This window comes from Myxocyprinus asiaticus, chromosome 2, assembly GCF_019703515.2.
Source record: "Myxocyprinus asiaticus isolate MX2 ecotype Aquarium Trade chromosome 2, UBuf_Myxa_2, whole genome shotgun sequence".
NCBI lineage: Eukaryota > Metazoa > Chordata > Actinopteri > Cypriniformes > Catostomidae > Myxocyprinus > Myxocyprinus asiaticus.
The window spans coordinates 51,836,010-51,859,595 of NC_059345.1; the positions used below are offsets into that span (position 1 = coordinate 51,836,010).

Below are 23,586 nucleotides of genomic sequence, written 5' to 3' on the forward strand. Positions count from 1 at the left end.
GCTAGAGCATTAATTTTTACATGTTTGAATTGAGTAAAAATTTTGAATTTATTTAATATTTACAAGTTCACATAAACTTTTTCAGTGTAGAAAGTACTTAATCTTTTCTGCTACATTTACTTCACCACAAAAAAATTTTTTCAGTGTATAAAGCATATTTCTGTTTTAGGTACAGTCTGAAAACACCGCCTCATTCATTTCAGTATTTGAGAAAGATGTTATTGTGCTTTGCATAATATATTTGGCTTCAGTGTTTTATAGCCTAAATGCTCATTGTCTTTGCAGGGTGAATACATTTGCTTTAGGGAGTAATTCAGATTTCTGTTAAAAGTTCAACATCTGTCTTTAAGTTGACTGAGAAACAAACATACTTTGTTTCTCTAGATCATGGGAAAATAAAAAAGCTTGCTTGACGCTCTTTCATTTTAGGGTGTGGGCATATTCCCACGTATCCCCAGTGTTCATTGACTTTCCTTCCTAATTAAATTATTTTTTACCCCCCATTTTTGTGTCAGTTATGAAAAATGGGAGCACCTGTTTTGTCTCAGTTGTGGTGAATGGTTTACAGCCAGAAAATTTCTGCACTATGCAACTTCCACAATACCTCATGAAACTATAATAACAGTTCGTTCTATTTATTTCTCATTTTTCTACTCGGTTGTACATTTTCATGCAATGACATCAGTCCTGGCTGTCTAATTAAAAGACTAAACTATATCCCAGAACTCATCTCCCTGGCTTACACATCTGCCCTAAATTATGTCTCTGTACATGTGTGTGGGTGAGAGATAGTTTCTCATTTGATTTGTTCTGTGCTGACAGGTTGGGCCCCAGATCTGTTTTGAGACAGGAACAGCACTGGGGAAGCGGTTGCTAAATGCCGGAGAGACCTCAGCCAATTCAGTAAGACTCTGGAAGTAAAGCCTGTCAGCCTTCCAACACGACACCTCATCTGGGGACTGCTCCAGCTCTGCAGACTGGGTGGGAAGAATTTGCCCATTTCCTCCCTATGTGTGTGACTGAGTGTGCATATTCCTTCCTGCCTTTATCAAAACCGTGCCCAAGAGTGTTTACTTGCAGTCAACTAGAAAAATGAGCACTTTTTTTTTTATATGTGTGGGACCACCATGTTTGAGAACTAACTTCCTGTGGATCTGCATGCCTGGGACAGCCAGAGAGGGAGTGTCATAGTGGGCCCGTTGACAGAGCTTCTGCTGCTGGATTCTAATCAAGGGTGTTAAAGCTGCCATGCATTGGATCATAACCTTGTTGCTGACTCTTTTCCTTTTAGTGAGTATTACTTTTGGCTGGATATTTCATGCCCACAGTCAAGTTCTTTTTGCCAGAACTTTGAAACCTTTTCTCTCACAATATTGTTAAACCCCATTATTCTAAACGGGAAGTACTGCAATATTATTACTAATACTTTCTTATTACAGTACTCAAAGGTCTTAGGCACATAAGATGTTACACAAACATTTGTCTTAAAATGGTTATTTATATCTTCATCATTTGTGTGTCAATAGGAAATATCCATTTTACACTCCCAAACATTCCTTTTCCAAATAGGAAAGATTAGAATAGAAGAACAGGGAGCCCTGCAACATATGGCATGACCTCCACAGATCCCCCCACTGAACATCGAGTCGGTCTGTTATTACATAAAGAGACAGAAGCAATAGAGACAGCCTAAATAGATAGAAGAACTGTGGTGAATTCTCCAAGAAGCTTTGAACATCTTATCTGCCAACAACCAAGCAAAACTGTTTTGAAGGCAAAGGTGGTCACACCAAAAATTGATTTAGCTTTTTTTTTTTTAATGTATTTTTTATGTTTACTGGACTTAGTATGACATTAATTGATAAATGAAAACATTATTTTTGAAGACATCTTCACTATGCAACATTTTTCACAAGTGCCTAAAACTTTTGCACAGTACTGTATATAATTCTGCTTATAAATTGTGACTGGATGAGCCACGTTTGAATCCATTGTAAAAGTCAATGACGTGACGCTCATTATTTATTCCAGATTCATAAAGTTATTTAAAAATGCAATTCGCACAAAACAATTATTTGAAGTCACTTTTAATATGATTAACATGTTTTCTATTTCTGAGTTCAAAGTCATTTTAATATTTTTCTTGGCATTAAATGGTGTTACCATCCAGAGACAGTAAAATATAAATAAATATGTCTCATTAAAAGCTAAAATTCTTGAGAAATTTTGGCACAAGTAGTGTGGAGTAATACTTTATTTCTATTTATTTCTTTAAAAAAAGTAAACAGTGTATTTTTATTGTATACAGTCTTCTTAATTGTGTATACCGTATATTGCATATTATTAGGTGTATATTGTGTTGTGCAACTAGATGTGTTACCTGTGTTATGTGTAAATCAGATGTTTATTATAATTGTCAAGACTGCTATGTTGCTTGGAACTGCACCCAAGACTTTCACCCACTGTTGCACTTGTGTATATGGTTGAGTGACAATAAAGGGATTTGATTTGATTCTTTTCATCCTACCTCCATATACAGCCTCCGAAGGCAACATTTTTCTGCTTTCGTATGCAGCCATTGATTCCCAATGGTGACCATGCCCACTGAGTCTTGGGTTTTTTATAAATAAAGTCCCAATGTCCTCATCCGAGGACAACGTAATTAACAGTGTGCTCTCTCGTGATAAATCACTGAAAGTTTTAAATTGGCACATCAGATGAAATGACAGATGTTACTCTTTTGATACAAACAGATTTTAATGTAAAAACATAATGAGGTTTCTTTCCAGATGCACTTTTGGTTGATCTGCTCACATACAAGCATTTCACCAAAATTGGCGTCATCATGTTTTGTCATGTGACGTCATGCCTAAATAATTCAACCCTTAACTGAATGCCTGGAGTCTCCTGATTTGAGGACTGTGGAGATGGGGGCGTGGTTGAGTGACGTTCTGTGGAGAGCTAGGCCGGGAGAGGAAGAGCGGTAAGGATTGACACCTGTTGGAAATTATCTCTAACAGCTGTTTTGTGTTGCAGTGAGAGCTGGAGAGATATTAGGGCAGTCCAGACTGCCGGAAGGTAGAGAGACGAACCTGTGTGTGCTACTCCTGAAAAGCAAACCACGTGTGAATTTTGAGTCGTTAAGAAGTGTGAGTCGGCTCCCGCTTCCTCCATCCTATACCTGAACAAGTGACATGTCACAGTAGTGCCGAACCCGGGATTGGGAGTAAGATACATCCTCATGGAGTCCTCGCCCTTCACCAAACTTATCAAGACCCTCACCAGAATCCACCAAAGCCAACATCAGTCTCTGCTTGAGCTGCGCCAGGAACAGGAGCAATGCTTCCACAAGCTCAAGTGGATGATCGACAGGTGCTATGGAGTTTGATACCCCAGGGGGATTCTACCGATGCGACCCAGGACACCGCCTCCACCATGTCCCACTTCACGCTCACGAAGATGGGACCAGAGGATGACCCGGAGCCATTCATGGAGTTGCTTGAACGTGCGGCGGAAGCACTGGGATGGCCAGAGTGCCAGATTGCTGCCGCTGCTGTTGGGAGAAGCTCAAATGGCAGCCCAACAACTCCCAGTCGCCAGCCTTCTGGGGTATCTGGACTTGAAATGAGCCATCTTGCAACGGGTTAGCCGGAGTCCTGAACAACATCGCCAACATTTCCGCTCGCTGATGCTTGGCGAGCACGGCTGCCCGATCGCATTCGCCCAAGAGCTCCATGACACCTGCCGAAGGTGGCTTCTGGTTGAAGAACACAATGCCAATGTGGTGCTCAATCAGGTGGTACTGGAACAGTTCATCGGAACAGCAGAGTAGGTCCAGTGCCACCGACCGGCGTCACTGGATTAGGCAGTCCAGCTGGCTGCGGACAATATGGCTGCGTATCCGGAGGCCGGCGAGCCCTCTCCTTCCTCCCCCCATCCTGTTCCTATTCCCCGGAAACGGGAAATTATGACCCTAAAGCCGGATCCCACTGTATCTCTCCGCTCTTCCCCAAAGGCTGGTAAATCTGCTGCCGCGAGTGTAGCCGTGAAGTCTGGGCCGGTCTGCTGGAGCTGCAAGGAAACTGGGCACTTCCAGGACCGATGCGCCGCCATGGAGGTGGAGATGTTGGTCTGGACCCCTGACGTGCCACAGGCCGCCCCCGATCGATCAGGAACATGGAGAATACCTGTGAGAATTAAGGGGGGTACATAACAAGCCTTGGTGGATTCAGGTTGTAACCAAACCATTCACCAAGGCTTAGTTCAATCCGAGGCTTTGGGTACAAGCCAGTGGGTGAAGGTAAGGTTTGTGCACAGGGATATTCAAAGTTACCCTTTAGTGACAGTCATCATTCAAGTTCGGGGACAAAAGCATAGTGTCGAGGCTGCGTTAAGTCCCCGCCTCTCCCATCCACTAATTTTGGGTACGAATTGGCCGGCATTTACAACTTTACTGAGGGGAATATGTGTGGATGGGTCCTGCAACAAAGTGTCTCAGTGTGTGGTTTGCGATTCGCTGGCTGGGGAGGCGGTGCCGGGGCCATCTACGTCAACTCTGCATCAGGAGGACGCAAGGGAGGGGGAAGTCTCTGCTTCTCCAACCCTTAGAGGATTCCCTGTAGGGGATTTCCCTCTGGAGCAGATGCGAGACGAAACCCTTAGGCACGCCTTCGACCAGGTGAAAGTGATTTATGGTCAACGCCTCCAGCTGGACATTGCACTTTCATACCCATATTTTTTGATTATTAAGGATCAGTTGTATCGAGTGATGCAGGACACTCAGACAAAGGAAGGTACAACCCAATTGTTAGTACCGAAGAGCCGTCGGGAAATGCTATTCCAGACGGCTCATCATAATCTGATGGTGGGTCACTTAGGGCAGGAAAAAATGCTGAACCGTCTAATGGCCCATTTCTATTTTCTATTGGCCGGGCATTTGCGGGGATGTTCGCAGATGGTGTGCGGCATGCAGTGAATGTCAGCTGGTGAATCCGGTGGCCACCCCAGAAGCGCCATTTCGCCCCCTTCCATTGATTGAGGTCCCCTTCGAAAGAATTGATATCGACCTTGTGTCATTTGTGTTTTAAGTTAGATGTTTTAAAGATTTTACATTTTTTCTCATCTCGGACAATCTTCTTTATCAAAGACCTATACACGAACACCTTGGACCACACAGAGGCCCCTTACTCATGAAACAAAAGCGGAATGAATTGTTTGTGTAAATCACTGATAAATTCATTCTCAGGTAAATTGTCTAAATTGACTTGAATTAACAATTTAAGAATGTTTATTTACAAAAAGGGTCCATTCTTTATTTAGATTGTTATTGTTTTTAACACATTAAACAAATTAAACCACTTTGCGTCATGCCTAAGAACACTCCTTAATGTGGTAAAATCACTGTACCACATGGCCTCTCGTTGGCTTGTTTCATTTTGTAACATCAAGTTATTATATAAACAGATTTAAAGAAATACTTTGCTTAAACACCTCTATTAAGAGTTATAAAGTTGACAGCCAAACCTTAATGCACAACCTTTACATTCATTTCAAATCAGTTGATAGAAAGCAGGAAGCTTTTTGATAATGTAAACACACAGCAACGCCTCCACTGCTCTCCATTCACATCAGGGCCCCTGGATCCCCAAAGAGGGACAGACAGCGCTCCCTACTGAACATGCTGCAGAGTTTGTCAAACATCTTTTCTGTCTTTCCTGTAACTCCACACAGCTACAGAACTGAGACTCTGGCCAGTGGAGTTGAAGTGCACCCACACACAGAGAAATGAAAACACGGCAGACCCACAACAAAGGGTGGAGAGGTATCAGGATTTCCACTAAATAGCCACAATTCAGAATGTTCAGAACTGAACTGGAAAGAAAGTGCAACACCAAAATTATTGCTTCTGAAACCATTACCATGCACAACTCTTCTAGTCATCTGTGACCCATCTATCTCCTCATATTTATATTATGCCCTCTTCAAGAAAAGAAACGCCTTTCCACTTAAAAATGTGCACAATTGTTTATGTTGTGTTCTGCCTGGCCCTCATAACAGGGTCATTCTCAGAAAAGTTTTTATTTTATTACTTTATGAAATTTGAAATTTAGTTCAGTTTTCACCAATAAAAGCTGATGATAAACATTTTTTAACATCTTCCCATTATGTTTTATTTATAAATGACAATTGTTCTTTATTTTACTATTTAAAGGAATATTCCAGGTTCAATAGAAGTTATGCTCAATCTACAGCTTTTGTGGCATAATGTTTATTGTAATGTTTTTTTTGACTCGTCCCTCCTTTTAAAAATGCAGAAATCTGGGTTACAGTGAGGCACTTACAGTGGAAGTAAATGGGGCCAGTCTGTAAACATTAAAATGCTCACTATTTTAAAAGTATAGCCACAAGACATATATAATATGCATGTTAACATGATTGTAGTGTGATAAAATCACTTACTAACCTTTTCTGTGTAAAGTTATATTCAGTTTTACAACTTCGTTACCATGATGATGTAATGCCAACAAACTCTAAAATTACTGTAAAAATTATGATTTAAGCAACTTTACAGCTCAAATAACACATGAGTTTTGACAGAAGAATTTATGTAAGTGCTTTTATAAAATTATAAGCTTCACATTTCTGCCTTTAAACCCTCCAAAAATTGGCCCCCATTCACTTCCATTGTAAGTGCCTCACTGTAACCTCCATTTTTGCTTTTTTTTTAAGAAAAGGAGGGACGAGTCAGAAATAATTTTTGTGGTAATTAACATTATACCACAAATGCTGTCGATTGAGCTGAACTTGCATTGAACCCGGAATATTCCTTTAATTCAGTTTTGTGAATGAAGCAAGTGTAACACAAGTGACCATAACATCAGTGACAAATTCTCTTAAAAGATGGATTTTCTAAGATGGTGTCATAAGCATCATAAAACATACACCACTTATCAGACTAAAATCAACAATTAATTAAATACATTTTTTCCAATAAAATTATTTCACATGAACACTTGTTAGACCTTGCACTAATGCTTGACATAAGAAATCAAAATGATTTTAAACACATAATTAACTGTAAATATGTACCAGATGAAGGCTTTTTTCAGGCAACTGACAAATGTAATTATATATATATATATATATATATATATATATATATATATATATATATATGTGTGTGTGTGTGTGTGTGTGTAAAAAAATATAGAGTCAAATAATTTCATAGTATTTAATAAAAGGTTAGGTTATAAAAATATTACTTTTAAATGGGTTTTCTTGGCTATTTGAAATCTTTTTCATGACTGAAAAATCAAGGGACATGTTTGACATCATATTTTAATAATGACCCAACATGCTTTCCAGGAGCTTGAAGACATGAGTGTGTTACATGTCTGTTTTTCATTGGCACCACTATGAATGTGCTGCGTGTGTCAAATTCTCAATTGTAATTTGCATTATGGAAATGTGATGCCTTCTGCTGTCAAGTCCCATCACTAGATGACGCTGTCAGTCTGGAAGAGTTTTCATTTTCCAATGCCATGCAACAGTTCGTGTTGTCAACTTTATAAAAACTAAATATAAAATAAGGGAAAGTACAACAGTGAGTATTCATAATGCTTTTAAACGGTAATTAAGATGTTTTATTAATATATAGATATGGGTGTTTTTTTTTTTTATTTAAAAAAAAAAATAATTTAATCTTACAACATTTTGAAAATAAACTAGTGGCTAAATCGTAGATATTTTCAATATTATTATTTTTTATACCCCCAAATCCCGAAATTGTCTCCATCTCTTCCTCTCAAGAGTCATAAAGCACACACACACACCTACACAAACGTACACACACTTGCTTTCTGTCCTTAATAACACATTATCACACGAAAACACTTGATTTCACCGATACTGAAAACACAAGGGCTCGGAGGGCCTACTCCCAGTTTCTGCGCTATTGTGCCTTGAGATCAGCCTAAATCTGAATTGCGCCCCGATTAGTTGTCATGTAGAACAAATCAGCTGATCGTGAATCAGGCTGCAGCGGCGCGAGTGATGGAGGACGCTGAAGCGGGTGGGTGGAGTGATGTGGGCGGGCTTTACACTCTTCAATAGCCCGTGAGTGCTTGAAGTAAAACTGTTCCGAAAACAAGACCTGCAACAAGTGACTTTCAACAACTGAAAGGAGAATGGAGCTTTCGCTTTGTGTCACAGCTGTTTAGAGAGCTTGGTCAACAAAGAAACGCGTCTTGTGTGAAAACGGCACACGGTGGTAAGCAGTACAACTTTTGCATGATGTTTTATGTCTGTGATAGTTAAGGCGTTTAAGTTTGTGAAACTTTGGCAGTCAGAGAGCAGTGGGGCGAGTTAGTACTCGGACAGTAAGAAACTACAGTTTATACAAACTGTAATGGGAACTTATAAAGCAAAACTTTTAGTGATTAAATATTATTTGGACGATTGTTCAATAACTACGCAATAGATGCACCTGCAATACATCTTTTGGGATACTGCCTAGAATTCATTAATTGTGTCAAACAGCAATGAAACCAACTTTTGGCCAAATCAGTTGCATGGTTTAGCTGCATAGTGCATTGAATTGCAACCCCAACAACGCCTATGTGCATTAATAATGTCAGAATGTTTGTGCATTATTCTACGGTGAAATGCAAAACAAATGAAATTATATTGTATTAAAAGTCATGAATCTGATCTGGTTTTATAATGTCCATTCAATCTGCCTGATGTTGTATGTAAAAACAAAGGAATGTTCACTGTTAGATGATGGAGCATTCCTAATATTCCTCCTGAAAGAGTTCTAATGTTTGCTCTGTCATCACAGACAGGTCATTGAGAATGATTATCCATAAATCACTTTTCTAAACCACCTCTTGTTGCTACTGTACCTATAGCCATGTTTTGGTCAGCATAAAGGCCAAAGTTTAAGAGTTAAATTTGGACAGATTCACTAGAAATCTCTATTTGGAATTTCCATGGAAGATGAGTCCAGGTTGAGGCCATGCTGCAAGAAGTTGCACACAGTGAGTTAGTTTCCCTGTCATAGCTACAGACTTCCAGTTGACACAATGAGAGGAAAGGAGCCACATAAACACCCCTGAGTCCCTCTGTGTATAGTACATGTGATACAGCAGCTGAAAGAGTCTATTATGTCATATCCTTTTTTTTTTCTGCGCCAGAGCTCTGTTCCTTGTGGATAAGGGGGCTTGCTGCTTTTTAACTCGCCCTTATTGTTCTTTCTCATCTTCCTTTATGGAGCTGGAAAGTTTGAGTCCCTTCTCCCCAGTGTGTTGGCCTGATGAGGAGGACTTTCCTCTCTCCTTTCATCATGATATGTTCATTTTGTGTTTTTGTAGTAGATGGGACAATAACGTGACACTTTTTTTTTTCTTTTTTTTTCTGGATCTATTATGTTATTCAAGAATGCAATTCACACAAAAAAGTTACTTGAATACACTTCTATTATGAAGAAAATTTCAATTATTGAATCTAAAGTAATTTTTATATTTTTTTTCTGGGGGTTAAAGTAAAAAATGTCTACATTAAGTGGTGTAACCGTCATTAAAAGCTGAAATTCTTTAAAAAAGTAGTGTGGAATAGTCTTATTATTATCTCTTTAAAAAATAAAAATTTTATATACACACATATACATATATATATATACACACACACATATACATATATTACACTGATCAGCCACAGCATTAAAACCACCTGCCTAATATTGTGTAGGTCCCCCTCGTGCCGCCAAATCAGCACCAACCCACATCCCAGAATAGCATTCTGAGATGATATTCTTCTCACCACAATTGTACAGAGTGGTTATCTGAGTTACCATTGACTTTGTCAGTTCGAACCAGTCGGCCATTCTCCGTTGACCTCTCTCATCAACAAGGCGTTTCCATCTGCAGAACTGCTGCTCACTGGATGTTTTTTGTTTTTGGCACCATTCTGAGTAAATTCTAGAGACTGTTGTGTGTGAAAATCCCAGGAGATCAGCAGTTACACAAATACTCAATCATCCATACAATTATCTAATCAGCCAATCGTGTGGCAGCAGTGCAGTGCATAAAATAAAATATCTGATAGTGATGACCTTATTTGTCAATGACCAAGTTATTTTTGTAGTTTTTATCATAGATTCTTTATGTCTTCCAGTCTTTATGCTTTCAACCTGTAGTCATGAGTCTTTACACCTTTATTCTTTATTGCATGGATTCCTTACTTGGAAAATGAGAATGAACCAAAGCTGTCTTCATTGTCAATCCCTCAGGGATCTCACAGGTTGCACGTATGTCATTATGCCGCATGCTTTGGTCATACCATTTGCTGTTGCAACACAGACATCAATACGACTCATGCAATCTTTTGTTTTCTTAAAGGTGTAAAGGATGTTATCAGTGGGGCCCAGAGGAAGCTGATAATAGCTTTTTGCCTTTTGTGATGCCTGTAGTGAGGTGATATTTTTGCAGCTTTGTTTACCTATTCTCGAGTCATTATACTGTTGCTCAATGCATGGGCCTATACATGACAGAAATTCTTTTGAATGAATTGAAACCGGTGATGCCATTGACGAATGAATAGCAAGAATATTGTTGCAACAGGTTGTTTTTTATTTTTTGCAGTCATATTGAGCAGTGTACTTTTAAGTTGTTGTTGTACTCAAAGAATCAAATTACATAGAATATTTTCATGTCAATGTTGACATTTTATACAGGGTTATTCTCTTGACAAGATATCAGTTATTGATAGACTGTTGAGGATCCTTTAGCTGTTTCAAGAAAACTGAATCTCAAAGCCGTCTTCTCCCTCTCATCTTTCTAACCTCAGCCCCCATACAGTGGCATCATTTACCTCTTGCCAATGTTTGTTTTTGTTGAGATGAAACCCATATGCAGTCTCTGTTTGCTTTAGTCAGCAGTGTTAAGAATGTTCTTGAGATTAAAAAGCAGCTGAAATCGCAGTGACTTAATTGTCTGCATGTTTGGCATGCCCCTATGAAGTGTAGAGTTGGGCAATATGCAAGAAATATTTTCACAATATTTTTATTTAAAACAATATCGCAATATCCGATAACATCATCAACTCCCGTTAAAAATATGATTAAAACGTGCACCAAGCAGAACTGCCGTCACATTCTTTGCTTTCCCCTCATGTCTCTCAATCTGAAAGTTCTTGTGTGTATCTGTGACAAGCATTTGGAATGGGTTTTCAGCATTTAGTTACTCCATTCCACAATGCTTTAACCTCGGAGAAAGTGAATATGCTTGTTTTCCTATCTAGAAACCTGTGTTAGATGATGTTGCAAAAAAAGGTTTTTGGCTGCACTTTATGTAATGATAAGATGTCCTTGAATAGCGGTTTTATTCAACTTTTGCTTGTGTGTCGGCCTTCCAGGTTAGGATGTGGAATTAATTTATTGAAACACCGAAAACTATAATCTGACCATAAATTCATTGGAATAACTACAAAGATCTTGGCACCTGCCCACTACAATTTGTCTCAGAATAAAATCCAAAGCTTAAGTGATGGATCTGTTTAAATGAATTTGTAGGTCTTATGATTTTCCAAACAGCCTTTGTTTGTGTTGGGTGATCTCACAAACGGCTTTGCTAGTGACTTTTGAGGTCTAAAAAGACCCACCATATACATTTGCCACAAAAACTTCATTTAGGGCTGAGAAATTAAGCAAACTGTATGACATTATACAGTGTCTCATAATGGTCTGTTAGAAATGCAAAGATTTACATAAGTTGCAAGTTACTGTAAACATAACATTCTACTTGTGTAATAATGTGATTATGACTTTGTTTGCAGAGGTGAGCCTTATCCACTGAGAGGGATTTGGTTGTTTTCTAAGTGTTTCTTATGGAGTCATACAGAGTTAGTGGCATGCCAAACTCTGGACTACCGCAAGGCTATACACCGTCCTCCCGCACAAGAGGCCAGAGCAATGGCACTTACGGCCTCAGTATCAGAGTTCAAGGCATAGATGGACACCCCTATGTGGTCCTCAATAACCAGGATAGATTTCCAAACCCCTATGCAGCCCCCCAAAACAATAATGGGTATATGGACTCAGAAAGCCCTTTCACTAAGAACTACGAGGAACATGAACCCAAAGGGGCCAGGACAAATCTTCCCGAAGGTCCATTTGTGGATCACAGGCCTCAGAAGCTACATGGAGGTCCTCACAATGGGACTTCAGATCCTAAGAAGCAGTCCACTCTTTTAAACTTCCAGAAGCATCCAGAGATTCTAAAGCCATATGATCCTGAGAGCAATACTCTTGAAAACTTTCGAGGTTTGCCTACAGCTGAAACTAGAAATCCCTACCCAGCATCCCTGCCAAGAGTCAACTCCCCACTCATGAGTCAAGTAGTCTCGGAACCACCTTTGCTGGATGACACGAGACACTCCCAACTTCAGGTTAATTCCCAGACACTCCCATTCAATGCCCAACCTCAAACGGGTCTGTCCAAAGACCATGTTGTGGGACAGCCTCAGGTCAAACCCCAGAGTCAAGCAAAACCTCAGGTCAAGCCCCAGAGTCAGCCACCATTCAAGACTCCAATGCCCTACCAGGCTCAGTCCCAGCCCTCAAAACGCCTTCCAGTTCCTCAGACATCTACAGTTGCCAGCAACCATCATGACCATACCAAGGTTGCCTCAAGGCCACCTAGCTCAGCTAGTAGCACCAACTCTAGTCTGGAGCGAAGTCGGCGTGAACCAGACGTCCTGCCCTTGAGGCGTACTGACTCTAGTGGTCCGGTGCTACAGTCTTCCCCCTCCCATAACTCCTCTGTGGGCTACATCTCACCAACCAAGGAAGACCAGTTGGACCAGCTTTATGCAGAAACCATCAACCGCCATGAGAACCGGCGCTACATCCCTTTTCTGCCTGGGACAGGGCGTGACATTGACACTGATTCCATCCCAGGTGTGGATGAGCTCATCAAGAAGTTTGACAGCAAAGAGACAGCTCAACGCAGGGGTCGGAGAGGACGGAGGAATCGAATTAACCCGGAAGACCGAAAGCGCTCCCGTAGTGTGGATAGCGCCTTGCCATTTGATCTCAGGGTTGATGCTAACTACTTGGGCGAAGTTAGCCGAAATCGAGGCAGGTCCTCAGAGCATCTCCTTCGGCCTTCACTGCTCCTACAGAAGGGTTCTGCAGTGAAGGCCTCTCCCATCTCTCCACCATCCACTTTTGGACACAGGGGGAGCCTCAAAAATGCAGCACAAGTCAACAGTGCTCCAGGCTCTCCTCAAGGGACAGTCTCCAACTATGCAGCTGTTAATTTGGGGTACAAGAAGCCTCAGAGTCTTCCCTCCACTGTGCCTGTAGAGAACAAAAATGAAGAAGCCAAACCATCACAGAGAATGAAGTCCATGTTGAATCTGACAACAGGATCCATTTCTCATCCTAGTGTCAACGGTAAAACATCAAACACTGAAATGGATGCACAGGTAAGAAAGAATGGCCTTTTGTTTTTGTCATAGAGTGAGGTACTCATGTCTGAACATAAATGGATAGTTACGCCCCTGAAAAAAGGCACAGCATAGACAAGTCATTCTTTTTTTTATGCATTCATACGTGTGTTTTGTAAGATCTCTAAAAATGACTTTTTATTGTAAACAGGTGACGCCTGATCTTTTGAAAGGTCAACAAGAGCTTTCACAACAAACAAATGAAGAGACTGCAAAGCAGATCTTATTCAGTTACCTCAAAGATGGGTGAGTACACTTCCCAAATTATGTTAAATGGGTTGGTTAAACATAATATAAATGAAAATTCAAACTAGACTTTTTGTTTTATTTGGCATATATTAGTGCACATTAATGCCTAACAATGTCAAAAGCAATTTTTTTCTATTTAATTAATGCTGTAGGTTTGTTTCCCACTCAAAAGCATTCGCCATTTGTTCTGAGAAATTATTTAAATGTAAAATATACAAACACAACATTTTTCACCCAATACATTTGCTTGGAATTTTGTTTTCCACAGAGTCTGACTCATAACAGTACAAGTATTTTAACACCCCTACACTTCTTCCAGTCAACAATACACTCATCCACTCACCTCCCACCCTGAGCTTCTCTCTCACACTTTACAGGAGAGAAAACAAGTTCTTCCTCAACCCATTCCAACTTAAAGTGTTCCTCCTAAATGACTGGTGATATTTATAATAGTGCACAGAATGCACAATGTTTGCGATATGTTCCTCGGCAGAGTTGAAAATAAAAAAAAATTGTTGTCGAATAGTCGTTTGATCTCCATTAACATAACATGATATCATATGAAACTCTAATGATGATGCACGAGAGCGCTGCTGAGGAGCACTGCAGCTTGAGTGCCTGAAACAGTTTAAAGTTATGTAGATCACAATGTATGGGGGACTTATATAAAATAAGTAAAGTAAGTACAGAAGCAGTGTTGTCATGAAATAAAGCATAGCTGGTGTTCCGCAGGAGCGAAACTTGCATGTCAGAGCTTCTAAAAACGAAACACCCCGGCGTTTTATCTTTAATGCTTCCTTAATTTAAGTTCAAATAATAAGAAAGCTGGTTATCTAGATAAGCACAATCTCCGAAACTGGCATTGTGTGGTCAGAGCCTCTTCTGTGAGTCGCGTGAAGTGAACCCATCTGAGCAAGAGAGATTAAACGCCTGATTCACTCTCTCGCACGGTGATGCTTGTCTCGTTTTCCACAGCTTCAGATAATAATGCAATGACTCGCAATGTATTGATCATAATATATATCACGCAGTGTGAATCTTATCGGGAAGAAATCGGCAATACACAGTAGGGCTGCAACTAACGATTATTTTGATAATCGTTTAATCTAATGATTATTATAATGATTATTCAACTATTTGACGATTAATGCAATGATTAATCATTAGCTCTTAACCGACTATTCAGCTTGTGCCCCGACTTAAAAGGTTGTATTAAACGTGCATGCTAACAATAAAGAGGACAAAATCATCTTTTAAAAACACCTCTAAATGACATTCACTGAATTAAAGAAACTTTTAATTCAGTAAAGAAATTCACTGCAAAAAAATCCTATTATAATCGAGTGTTTTTTTTTTTCTTTTCTTGTTTTCCTTTTTAAAATTGTCTAAAAATCCTTAACAAGATACATTTACTTGAAGTAACATAAGATATTTAGACTTGCTTTAAGAGAATGTATCTTAAATATAAGTGTATTTTGTATATAAGTCTATTTGTTCACTTGGTTATACATCATTAGAGTTTAATGTGATCATGTTACATTAATTTTTTATTGTAGACGTTGTCGATAATGTTGACTAATCGTTTCAGCCCTAATACGCAGCTCTATTGAGAAGAGAGAGTTTGTTTTTTGTGAGTTAAAGACGGATCAATATCAAGTGAACAAAAAGGTGATAGAGGGTAGTCTTTGCCCATTATACAATGCAACAAAATAAACTTTTAATTAGTCTTTTAATTAGTCGCTTGTTTTCCAAAATAAATCTTTCCAATATAAACTTCTTTAAAACAAGGGACATTTACTTGAAGAGCTATACTGCAGAAGATATTGAAAACAGTTTGTAGAGAATGTTGAATATAATCATGAATATTAAGTGTATTTTGTCTTACTGCACTGGCAGAATTATAAACATATTAAAAAATACACTTACTGTATATTCAAAATATATTCTTTGAAAACAGGTCTAAATATCTTATACGTTGCTTCTCAGATAAATGTATTTGTATTAAGGATTTTTAGCTATTTTTAATGGAAAACGAGACAACTTTAATTAGAGGTATTTTAAAAAGATGCTTTCATCCTTTTTTTTATTTTTAGTAAGCAGATGTTTAATACAACCTCTTAACTCGAGGCACAAGCTGAATTGTCTAAATAATCACTGCAGTAATCGCCTGAATAGTCAATTAATCGTTGTAATAATTACTAGATCAGTCAATTTATCAAAATAATTGTTAGTTGCAGCCCTAAAACCAAAGTTGGATCCTACTCCCATTAAATCCTGCATGATCATTGCACAACTTTAAAAGCATGCAATAGGTGCCAAACAACCCAACCTGCTCGAGTGAATAGCTGAAACTGTGCCCTCCCTAAACTCCATATTCTTGATGTCAAAAGTTCCACCCTCTCTGCATTCCTTGTGTGCTGCATGGAGGGAGGCGAGGTGAGCGGATTATACATCTGTGTCTGTGAACCCTGTGAAGTTCTGCAGATCTCGGATCAAATATCTCCTGGTCAATGGCAACCTTTATTAACAAGCACAACAGACAAGACTTGTCCTGAGGTAGTGGTTAGTTACCATTCACTGACACGTGTCGTAGCGGAGGCAGGTTAAGGGTCGATGATGGTTGTAATGAAGCTAGGTCAAAACAAAGTCATTTGTCAGCAATGTTCTGAAATGACATCTGTCTGTTAGCGACATCAGCTTACGTCATGAAACCGTTAATAACAGCCACCTCTCTGGGAGGTGTGTGTATGTTTTAATGAGAGGTGGTGCTGGTCTGTTGGTTTCTCCTCTCTCTTTGTGAAATGTAACTCAACTCTCCAGTCTGGTTTATACTCATGGCAGTAAAGTGTTCTGTTTTTCTCGCTGATGCATCACTGGGAACATGCAGGCATCCGCGCCCCTGCTCAGACACACATTCCCAGGCATGTGACTTGTTAACAGAAGAAAGTAATTAGGGTGGGCAGGTCATAAGGTGACACATCAAAGCTCAGTACTCTGTACTCTCAACACAGGCAAAGAGCCAGAGCCCGAAATGTCAGGGATTATACTCTGATCCACACATACACACGTTGGCTCAGTGAAATGGCTTGAGACTTTCAAACCATCTAATAAACTTGAGCATGTTGTTTCTTGTTTTGCAGGAGCAATGATAACGATGACACTACAAAGAGGAAGGTCAACCTGGTGTTTGAAAAAATCCAGACCTTGAAGTCACGGGCAGCAGGGAACGTGCAAGGGGACAACAAAGTGAGCTGTTGTTGTGGCATTGTAATTGGGTTCAACAAACAGCTTAGACTATGAGCCTCTTATAAGAGAGCCTTAGTCTCTGTCTTGGAGAAAGTATAAAGGCCTGCTGGGGTTATTTACTAAGCGAATGGCATAGTCATGGCTAATGTTTAAACATATGCAAGCAAAATCAGAGCACATGGTGCCACAAACCACATTGCACCAACCAAAATCCTACATTTTCTCACTGTATTTTTGGGGTTTAGATGCTCACATTTATAAAAGCATGAACAGTGTAAAAATTGAAATTTGATGTGATTCTATATGAAATCCATGCTTTCTGTGATATTGTGTTGAGGAGAACTTGTTTGCACATTTCTCTCTCAGTCTCCAGACATTGCAGCCCAGGCTAAAGCCCTTCAAGCGCAGAAAGCAGCATTGGAAAAAGAGATTGTTGAGCTTAAGAAACAGCTTGAGGATGAAAGCAAGGTAAATATTCTGAGCTTGCCAGTGCATTTTCTCTCAACTAATGCCTCTACAACTTTAACTTGTCAACTGTACCTTGGACCCCTGCTCTGTCTGTTTAGCCAGTCTGTTAGAAGCTTCTGTGTAGACTGAAAATCCCACTCCTATCACCACTTAAGATAAGTAATCATATTAACCAATTACTGGCTTATTAGAAAGACTGGGCCTTAAATCCAAAAAAAGCCATCCGGTGTCTCAGACAGACAATGTGGGGTGAAAAGTTCAGTAAGATCCTTGTCATTTCGTGTCATTGGTGTCATGTCTTATTATGTCCCTCTCTGCAGAAGCACAGTGATCTGAGCGCAACTCAACAGAAGGTGGGAGAGGGAATGAAGGACTTGAGGAGAGAGCTGGACCAGAGTCAAGCGGAGTGCAGCAGACTGCGCAACAAGCTTAGTAAAACAGAGAATGACCTGCGCACTACACTGGAGGAGTAAGACACAGTCTTATGGGCTCAGGAGCTAGTAGGGATGTGCAAAACATAATTTTCAGAATTGTCTAGTCGGTCAAAGCTGCGTTACTATACTATGTCAAGTCGTTTTTATTTGTATAGCGCATTTCACAATGCACATTGTTTTAAAGCAGCTTTACAGCAGTGGGCTGTGTACATGCTCAAGACATAAGAGCTGTGGGCTCACGGGGACCCAGGTTCGAGTATGTCCCTATCCCATTTCCCTTCTCCCACCCCTACTTTACACTCCTTTGTCCTCTAAAATAAAGGCAAAATGCGCCCCCCCCAAAAAAAAAATTATTTTGTGGATTACCTAATTGACTAGTGGATTAATTTTAAGGAAGCCCTGTGTAATTAGGGTGGTTTTGGGTTCAGCTAACTCCAATTAGACGCATTTTGTAGTGGTTGTTTACTTAAAGGGATAGTTAACCCAAAAATGTAAATTCTTTCATCATTTACTCACCCTCATGCAATCCCAGATGTGTACGAATTTTTTCTTCTGCAGAACACAAACAGAGATTTTTAGAAGAATATTTCCACTCTGTAGGTCCATACAATGCAAATGAATGGTGACCAGACCTTTCAAGCTCCAAAAATCACATAAAGGAAACAAAAAAGTAATCCATAAAACTCCAGTGGTTTAATACTGTATGTCTTCTGAAGTGATGCAATCATTTTGGGTGCGAAACAGATCAATATTTCAAACCTTTATTACTATAAATCTCAGATTCATAGTAAAAAAGGACTTAAATATTGATCTGTTTCTCACCCAAAATGATTGCATCACTTCAGAAGACATACAGTATTAAACCACTGGAGTGTTATGGATTACTTTTATGCTGCCTTTATGTGCTTTTTGGAGCTTGAACGTTTTGGTCACCATTCACTTGTATTGTATGGACCTACAGAGCAGAGATATTCTTTTAAAAATCTTCGTTTGTGTTCTGCAGAAGAAAGTAGGTCATACACATCTGGGATGGCATGTGGGTGAGTGAATGATGAGAGAATTTAAATTTTTTTGATGGTTAACTATCCCTTTAAGATGTGTTCTTGCGTTCAAAAATGGCTGGACGGAGAGCAACGTAATGGAACAGAATTGAGACGTATTTAAAAGTTGAACTACATTTAACTTGATGTGTCGTCTAGAAGCCATCACTAAAAAATATCAAAACTTAAAGACAAAAATTTGATAAACTAGTTAAACTCATTGTTGAGTGACTATTCGACCATCTTGACCCATATGTATTCTCATATGTAGACATGATAGTATCCTCTATGAGATGATGGTTTGGACTTTGGACTGGTAGAGATAGAGAATACAGGTATGAGCCAGGCAAGATGTCTCTTGTTTAACTTAAGATTGCATGTATTCTGAATGTGTTTGTGTGTATGTCAGACTCTTTCAGGTAAAGATGGAGAAAGAGCAGTACCAGACGGAGATCAGAGACCTGCAGGACCAGCTCTCAGAGATGCATGATGAATTGGATGGAGCCAAACAGTCTCAAACAGACAGCACAGAGAAAGAGGCCATGATGGAGGTACAGTACTAAAACAGTACAGCATATTACACTTGAATACGTTTTTTTAGATCTAAAGATGAAGTGTGTAATTTCTGCACCAACAGAATTGGAAAAAACTTTCCAAACAGTCCCCCTGTCTTTCATTGGTTGAACAAATAGATAGCCCCACCCCAAACTTACACCATTGGATTATATTGCTATGTTGGGTTGGTTGGAATTCTAAAACAGTGTGAGATTTTGATAGTCCATAGTGTTTACACTTCAGGGGAATAAACCTATAAATTGCTTACATATTGTTGACTTTCCATATTCTACATAACGTCAAAAGTATTACACACTTAACCTTTAAACATACATTGATAAATGTTAAATTACTTAGATAACATTAATTGCAAGCTTCATTTACATAAACGTATTAAAAGCTCTTTATTTATTAAGGCAACAATTTATAGCATCACAGATCAAAGCAATTTGCATATTCCAATGATACTTAAAATCTAACCATGTATTGTCTTCTCTAGGACTTGATGCACCTAAAGTTAGACCTCCAGGATCTGCTCCTAGTCAAAGAAGAGCAGGAAGATGTGCTGAGGAGGCGCGAGAGGGAGCTGACCGCCCTCAAGGGAGCTCTGAAGGACGAAGTGGCAACTCACGATCAAGAGGTGGACAAACTTCGAGAGCAATATGAAAAGGAGATCCGTAAGCTGCAAACGGCTGTGGAGGAAGCCAAACAGGTGATATACCTCATCTCCCACCTTTACATACAGTACTTCTGCAAAACAATCATTTAAACAGTCTAGCAGTCCTTAGACAAAAATATTTAACCACAGAATGCTGCGATTGGTCAAATCAGAATCAAGTATTTTAGAAAGGCATAATGTAATGTTAAAATCATGACATATATTAAGACTATTATTTGTAACACTCAATATTCTATCACAATAATCTGATTTCCACTTGATATTGTTTTGAAAGAAAGTACACTATGGTACTTTCAGCTGTTTCTAGGTTATCAGCCTTGTCATCAGATTTTATAGAAAAACTCATTTCTTAGTGACTTGCTTCTAAGTAGTCTTATTCTCAATATTGACAAAAGATTGAGTGTGTTTGATAAACCACATTTTTGTTGAATGTTTTTGAGAGGTTGCCATCAGATGATGGAAAACAGATGAGAAAGACCAGCATAGAAGCAGTAGGTGCAGAACTGAAGGAAACAGGTTGGATTCCAGCATGAAGGAAGAAAAGAAAAAACAGGAAGAGAAAGAGTGAGGTAGTAATCGTGGTAGTCCGAGGATGTCCACAGGGGTCCTTTTTGTGTTTGGCAGAGCTCCTACATGTCCTCGTCTATCTGAATGTGCTACTACATTTATTTTAGCCTGCAATTTAGCTCAGTTCCTTTTTGCAACAAAGAAACTTCCTGTCCAAAGGAGGCCATTGTTGTCTCCATTTAGATTGAATGATTTTAAAAGAGTAAACAGACAAACCGTTATATCTTGGTCCGATGCCACAGTAAATCTGGTGTAACGCTAGCTTATTGTGCTTATTTTTGTAATAGAGCTGCAAACTACATCCAGATGTCAGGTGAAAAGTGCTTGGTTTTATTATTATATCTATCTACAGATTGGTTTTCGTTATTTATGGATATTGGTTTTCTGGGCATTTAAGAGAGAGACCAAGCCACCAAGCAGAACGAGTGTTACCATGCGCCTCTTCTTTATGGCTTTAGTGTTGGAGAGAAGGCCCCATGTGGAGGAACATTGAAGGGTAAAGCAGTAAACAGAGTTTAGCACTGCTTAATTGCAGTGGCAGGCCGTCACTAATCTAATGAGGCACTGATGGGGTGGATAGCTAGTCTCTGTCCCTCTCTTCTTCCCTCTCTTTCTTTGAAAATGAATGATGGGTTTGTTTCATATGCAAATAGCAGGGGCTATTGCACATGGCCAATAAGTGGGTCACTGTGCAGACTAGGGGTATTACAGATGACACAATGTGGGGAGGTCTATAGAAAAAGTTAGCTTGATTTGTTTTCATTTGTCATTTATTCCCCATGTTGTAGTTTCCTATACTTGCATTAGAGTTTACATAATTGATCCCAGGTTTCCCAATAAACCATATGAAGATGTTTGAACAAAGCTCTAGTAATCAGCAATGTGAAAAATTTTAGTAGATAATAGCTGTAGTCTGTATTGCTGTTCCCTTTTACTGCTGCATATAAAGGTACAGTTGCTTTTCCCTAAAAGCAGGAGGGGGCCCGAAATGGTGGGGGGCCACAGTGTCCCCCTCTAAGCAAAAAGATTCCTGATTCTCAATGCATCCGTGTCAATGTGACCAGATTCACTCCTTGCTCCATTAGCCCTGTCCCTTTTTCTTATTCATAAATGATTTCCTCCAGAAAAACTGGACCTTCACCATTATGTTTTTGCATGTATGCATTTGGCGGTCACTTTTATCCAAAGCAATTTGCAGTGCATTCAAAGTACATTTTATCAGGATGTGTTCCCTGGGAATCAAGCATAAAGATCTTTCAGTTTGCCATTTTGAGATTATCTCAGATCATCGGCTGAGTCTTACTGATTCACAGAAGTGTTTTTTTTTTGTTGTGAATTTTAAGTAAATATTGTGTAAATTTAGAGTTTATTTCATCTCAGCAAATGTGTACATCTAATTTGCTGTCATTTAAATTGTATTTTGAATATTTAAGAATAATAACATTAGCAAGAGTGCTTTTGTAATATCAGTGAATATTGCAAATGTGATATTGCTTTTATACAACAGTTTTATAAGCAATAAGTTAATTGTGAGTGCGTTTGTGGGGGCCTGGGTAGCTCAGCTAGTAAAGACGCTGACTACCACACCTGGAGTCACAAGTTCAAATCCAGGGCATGCTTAGTGACTCCAGTCAGGCTTCCTAAGCAACCAATTGGCCCGGTTGCTAGGGTGGGTAGAGTCACATTGGGTTAACCTCCTCGTGGTCGCTATAATGTGGTTCTCACTCTCAGTGGGGTGTGTAGTGAGTTGTGTGTGGATGCCGCGGAGAATAGTGTGAAGCCTCCACACGTGCTATGTCTCCGCGGTAACGCGCTCAATGAGCCACTTGATAAGATGTGCGGATTGACGGTCTCAGATGTGGAGGCAACTGAGATTCGTCCTCCGCCTCCCGGATTGAGGCGAGTCACTACGCCACCATGAGGACTTAGAGCGCATTGGGAATTGGGCATTCCAAATTGGGGAGAAAATTTGGAATGCTCTCCATGTGCATTTACATTAAGGCGCGGTCACACAAACCTTCGCACAGTGAAATTACGCGAGTGAAGACGTCGTGGGCGGACTGTGAGCACGTGTGAAACCAGCAAAAATTTTATTGTTAAGCAGCCTCTTTTTAATGCTGCACTTTATACTCCATGAACTTAAGTTAAAAAGAAACTCACTGCTAAAATTATGCCCTTGTCTATTGTGAATATTCAGCCCACACAGAAGTCACTGCCAAACCAAGCAATATCCCATCGGTCAACACGGCGAATTCACCTGTCAAAGTTCACCAAACTTGAACTCTTTGCAAAATCCGTGTGGGGAAATCGGAGCCCTTCTATCAAGGGAGCCTACAAGCATAGCAGAAAGTAGCATAACACGGCAGTTCCATAGAGATTCTATGGGTGGTACACTGTTGAGGAGACAAGATTGCGTTACTTTTTAATGGATGTCCGTGGAGGAAATGCTTCAGTGTGCTGAATAAACTGCTTTTGTGAGGAAATAGCTCATCATTTAATTAATTGACTACCTGTCTTCTAATCTTAAACATGTTTTACACTAAACAATCCTTTTGGAATGAACTATTTGTGGAGTTTACTGCAATAAAATTGCTGTTTTATAAGAGAAGAAAAGGACCATTTTGTGTCAGGTAGGTGTCAGTTTAAGGCTCTTCTTATTCATTTGTATGCGATCCGGAAACGTTACTGTCGTAACGTGCTAGTTGACCGTTATGCTCTCTCCTATGGTCGTTATTTCCGTAAATAAAATAATTTCTGGGGAAATTCTTCTCCACCGGAAGTCTATCGCGTGATTCCCATTGAGATGACCGTGTTTCGCCTGCGAAATTTCACCTTGCAAAGA

The 23,586-nt window shown here is 39.6% G+C and overlaps 1 protein-coding gene across 2 annotated transcripts in view; it reads left to right on the top strand.

Annotated features, from left to right (window-relative positions):
- The first annotated feature begins 8,128 nt into the window (after positions 1–8,128).
- cgnl1 (cingulin-like 1) overlaps positions 8,129–23,586 on the top strand; it is a 238,340-nt gene continuing 222,882 nt past the window's right edge. For both annotated transcript variants that reach the window (XR_007898753.1, XM_051712876.1), the window contains exons 1-8: positions 8,129–8,269; positions 11,833–13,485; positions 13,658–13,752; positions 16,896–17,001; positions 17,368–17,469; positions 17,790–17,938; positions 19,353–19,494; positions 19,998–20,210. Coding sequence is in view for 1 of the 2 variants with exons in the window: in XM_051712876.1 (XP_051568836.1) it covers positions 11,884–13,485; positions 13,658–13,752; positions 16,896–17,001; positions 17,368–17,469; positions 17,790–17,938; positions 19,353–19,494; positions 19,998–20,210 (2,409 nt within the window). In the remaining variant the exon portion in view is untranslated. The remainder of the gene's footprint in view (positions 8,270–11,832; positions 13,486–13,657; positions 13,753–16,895; positions 17,002–17,367; positions 17,470–17,789; positions 17,939–19,352; positions 19,495–19,997; positions 20,211–23,586) is intronic.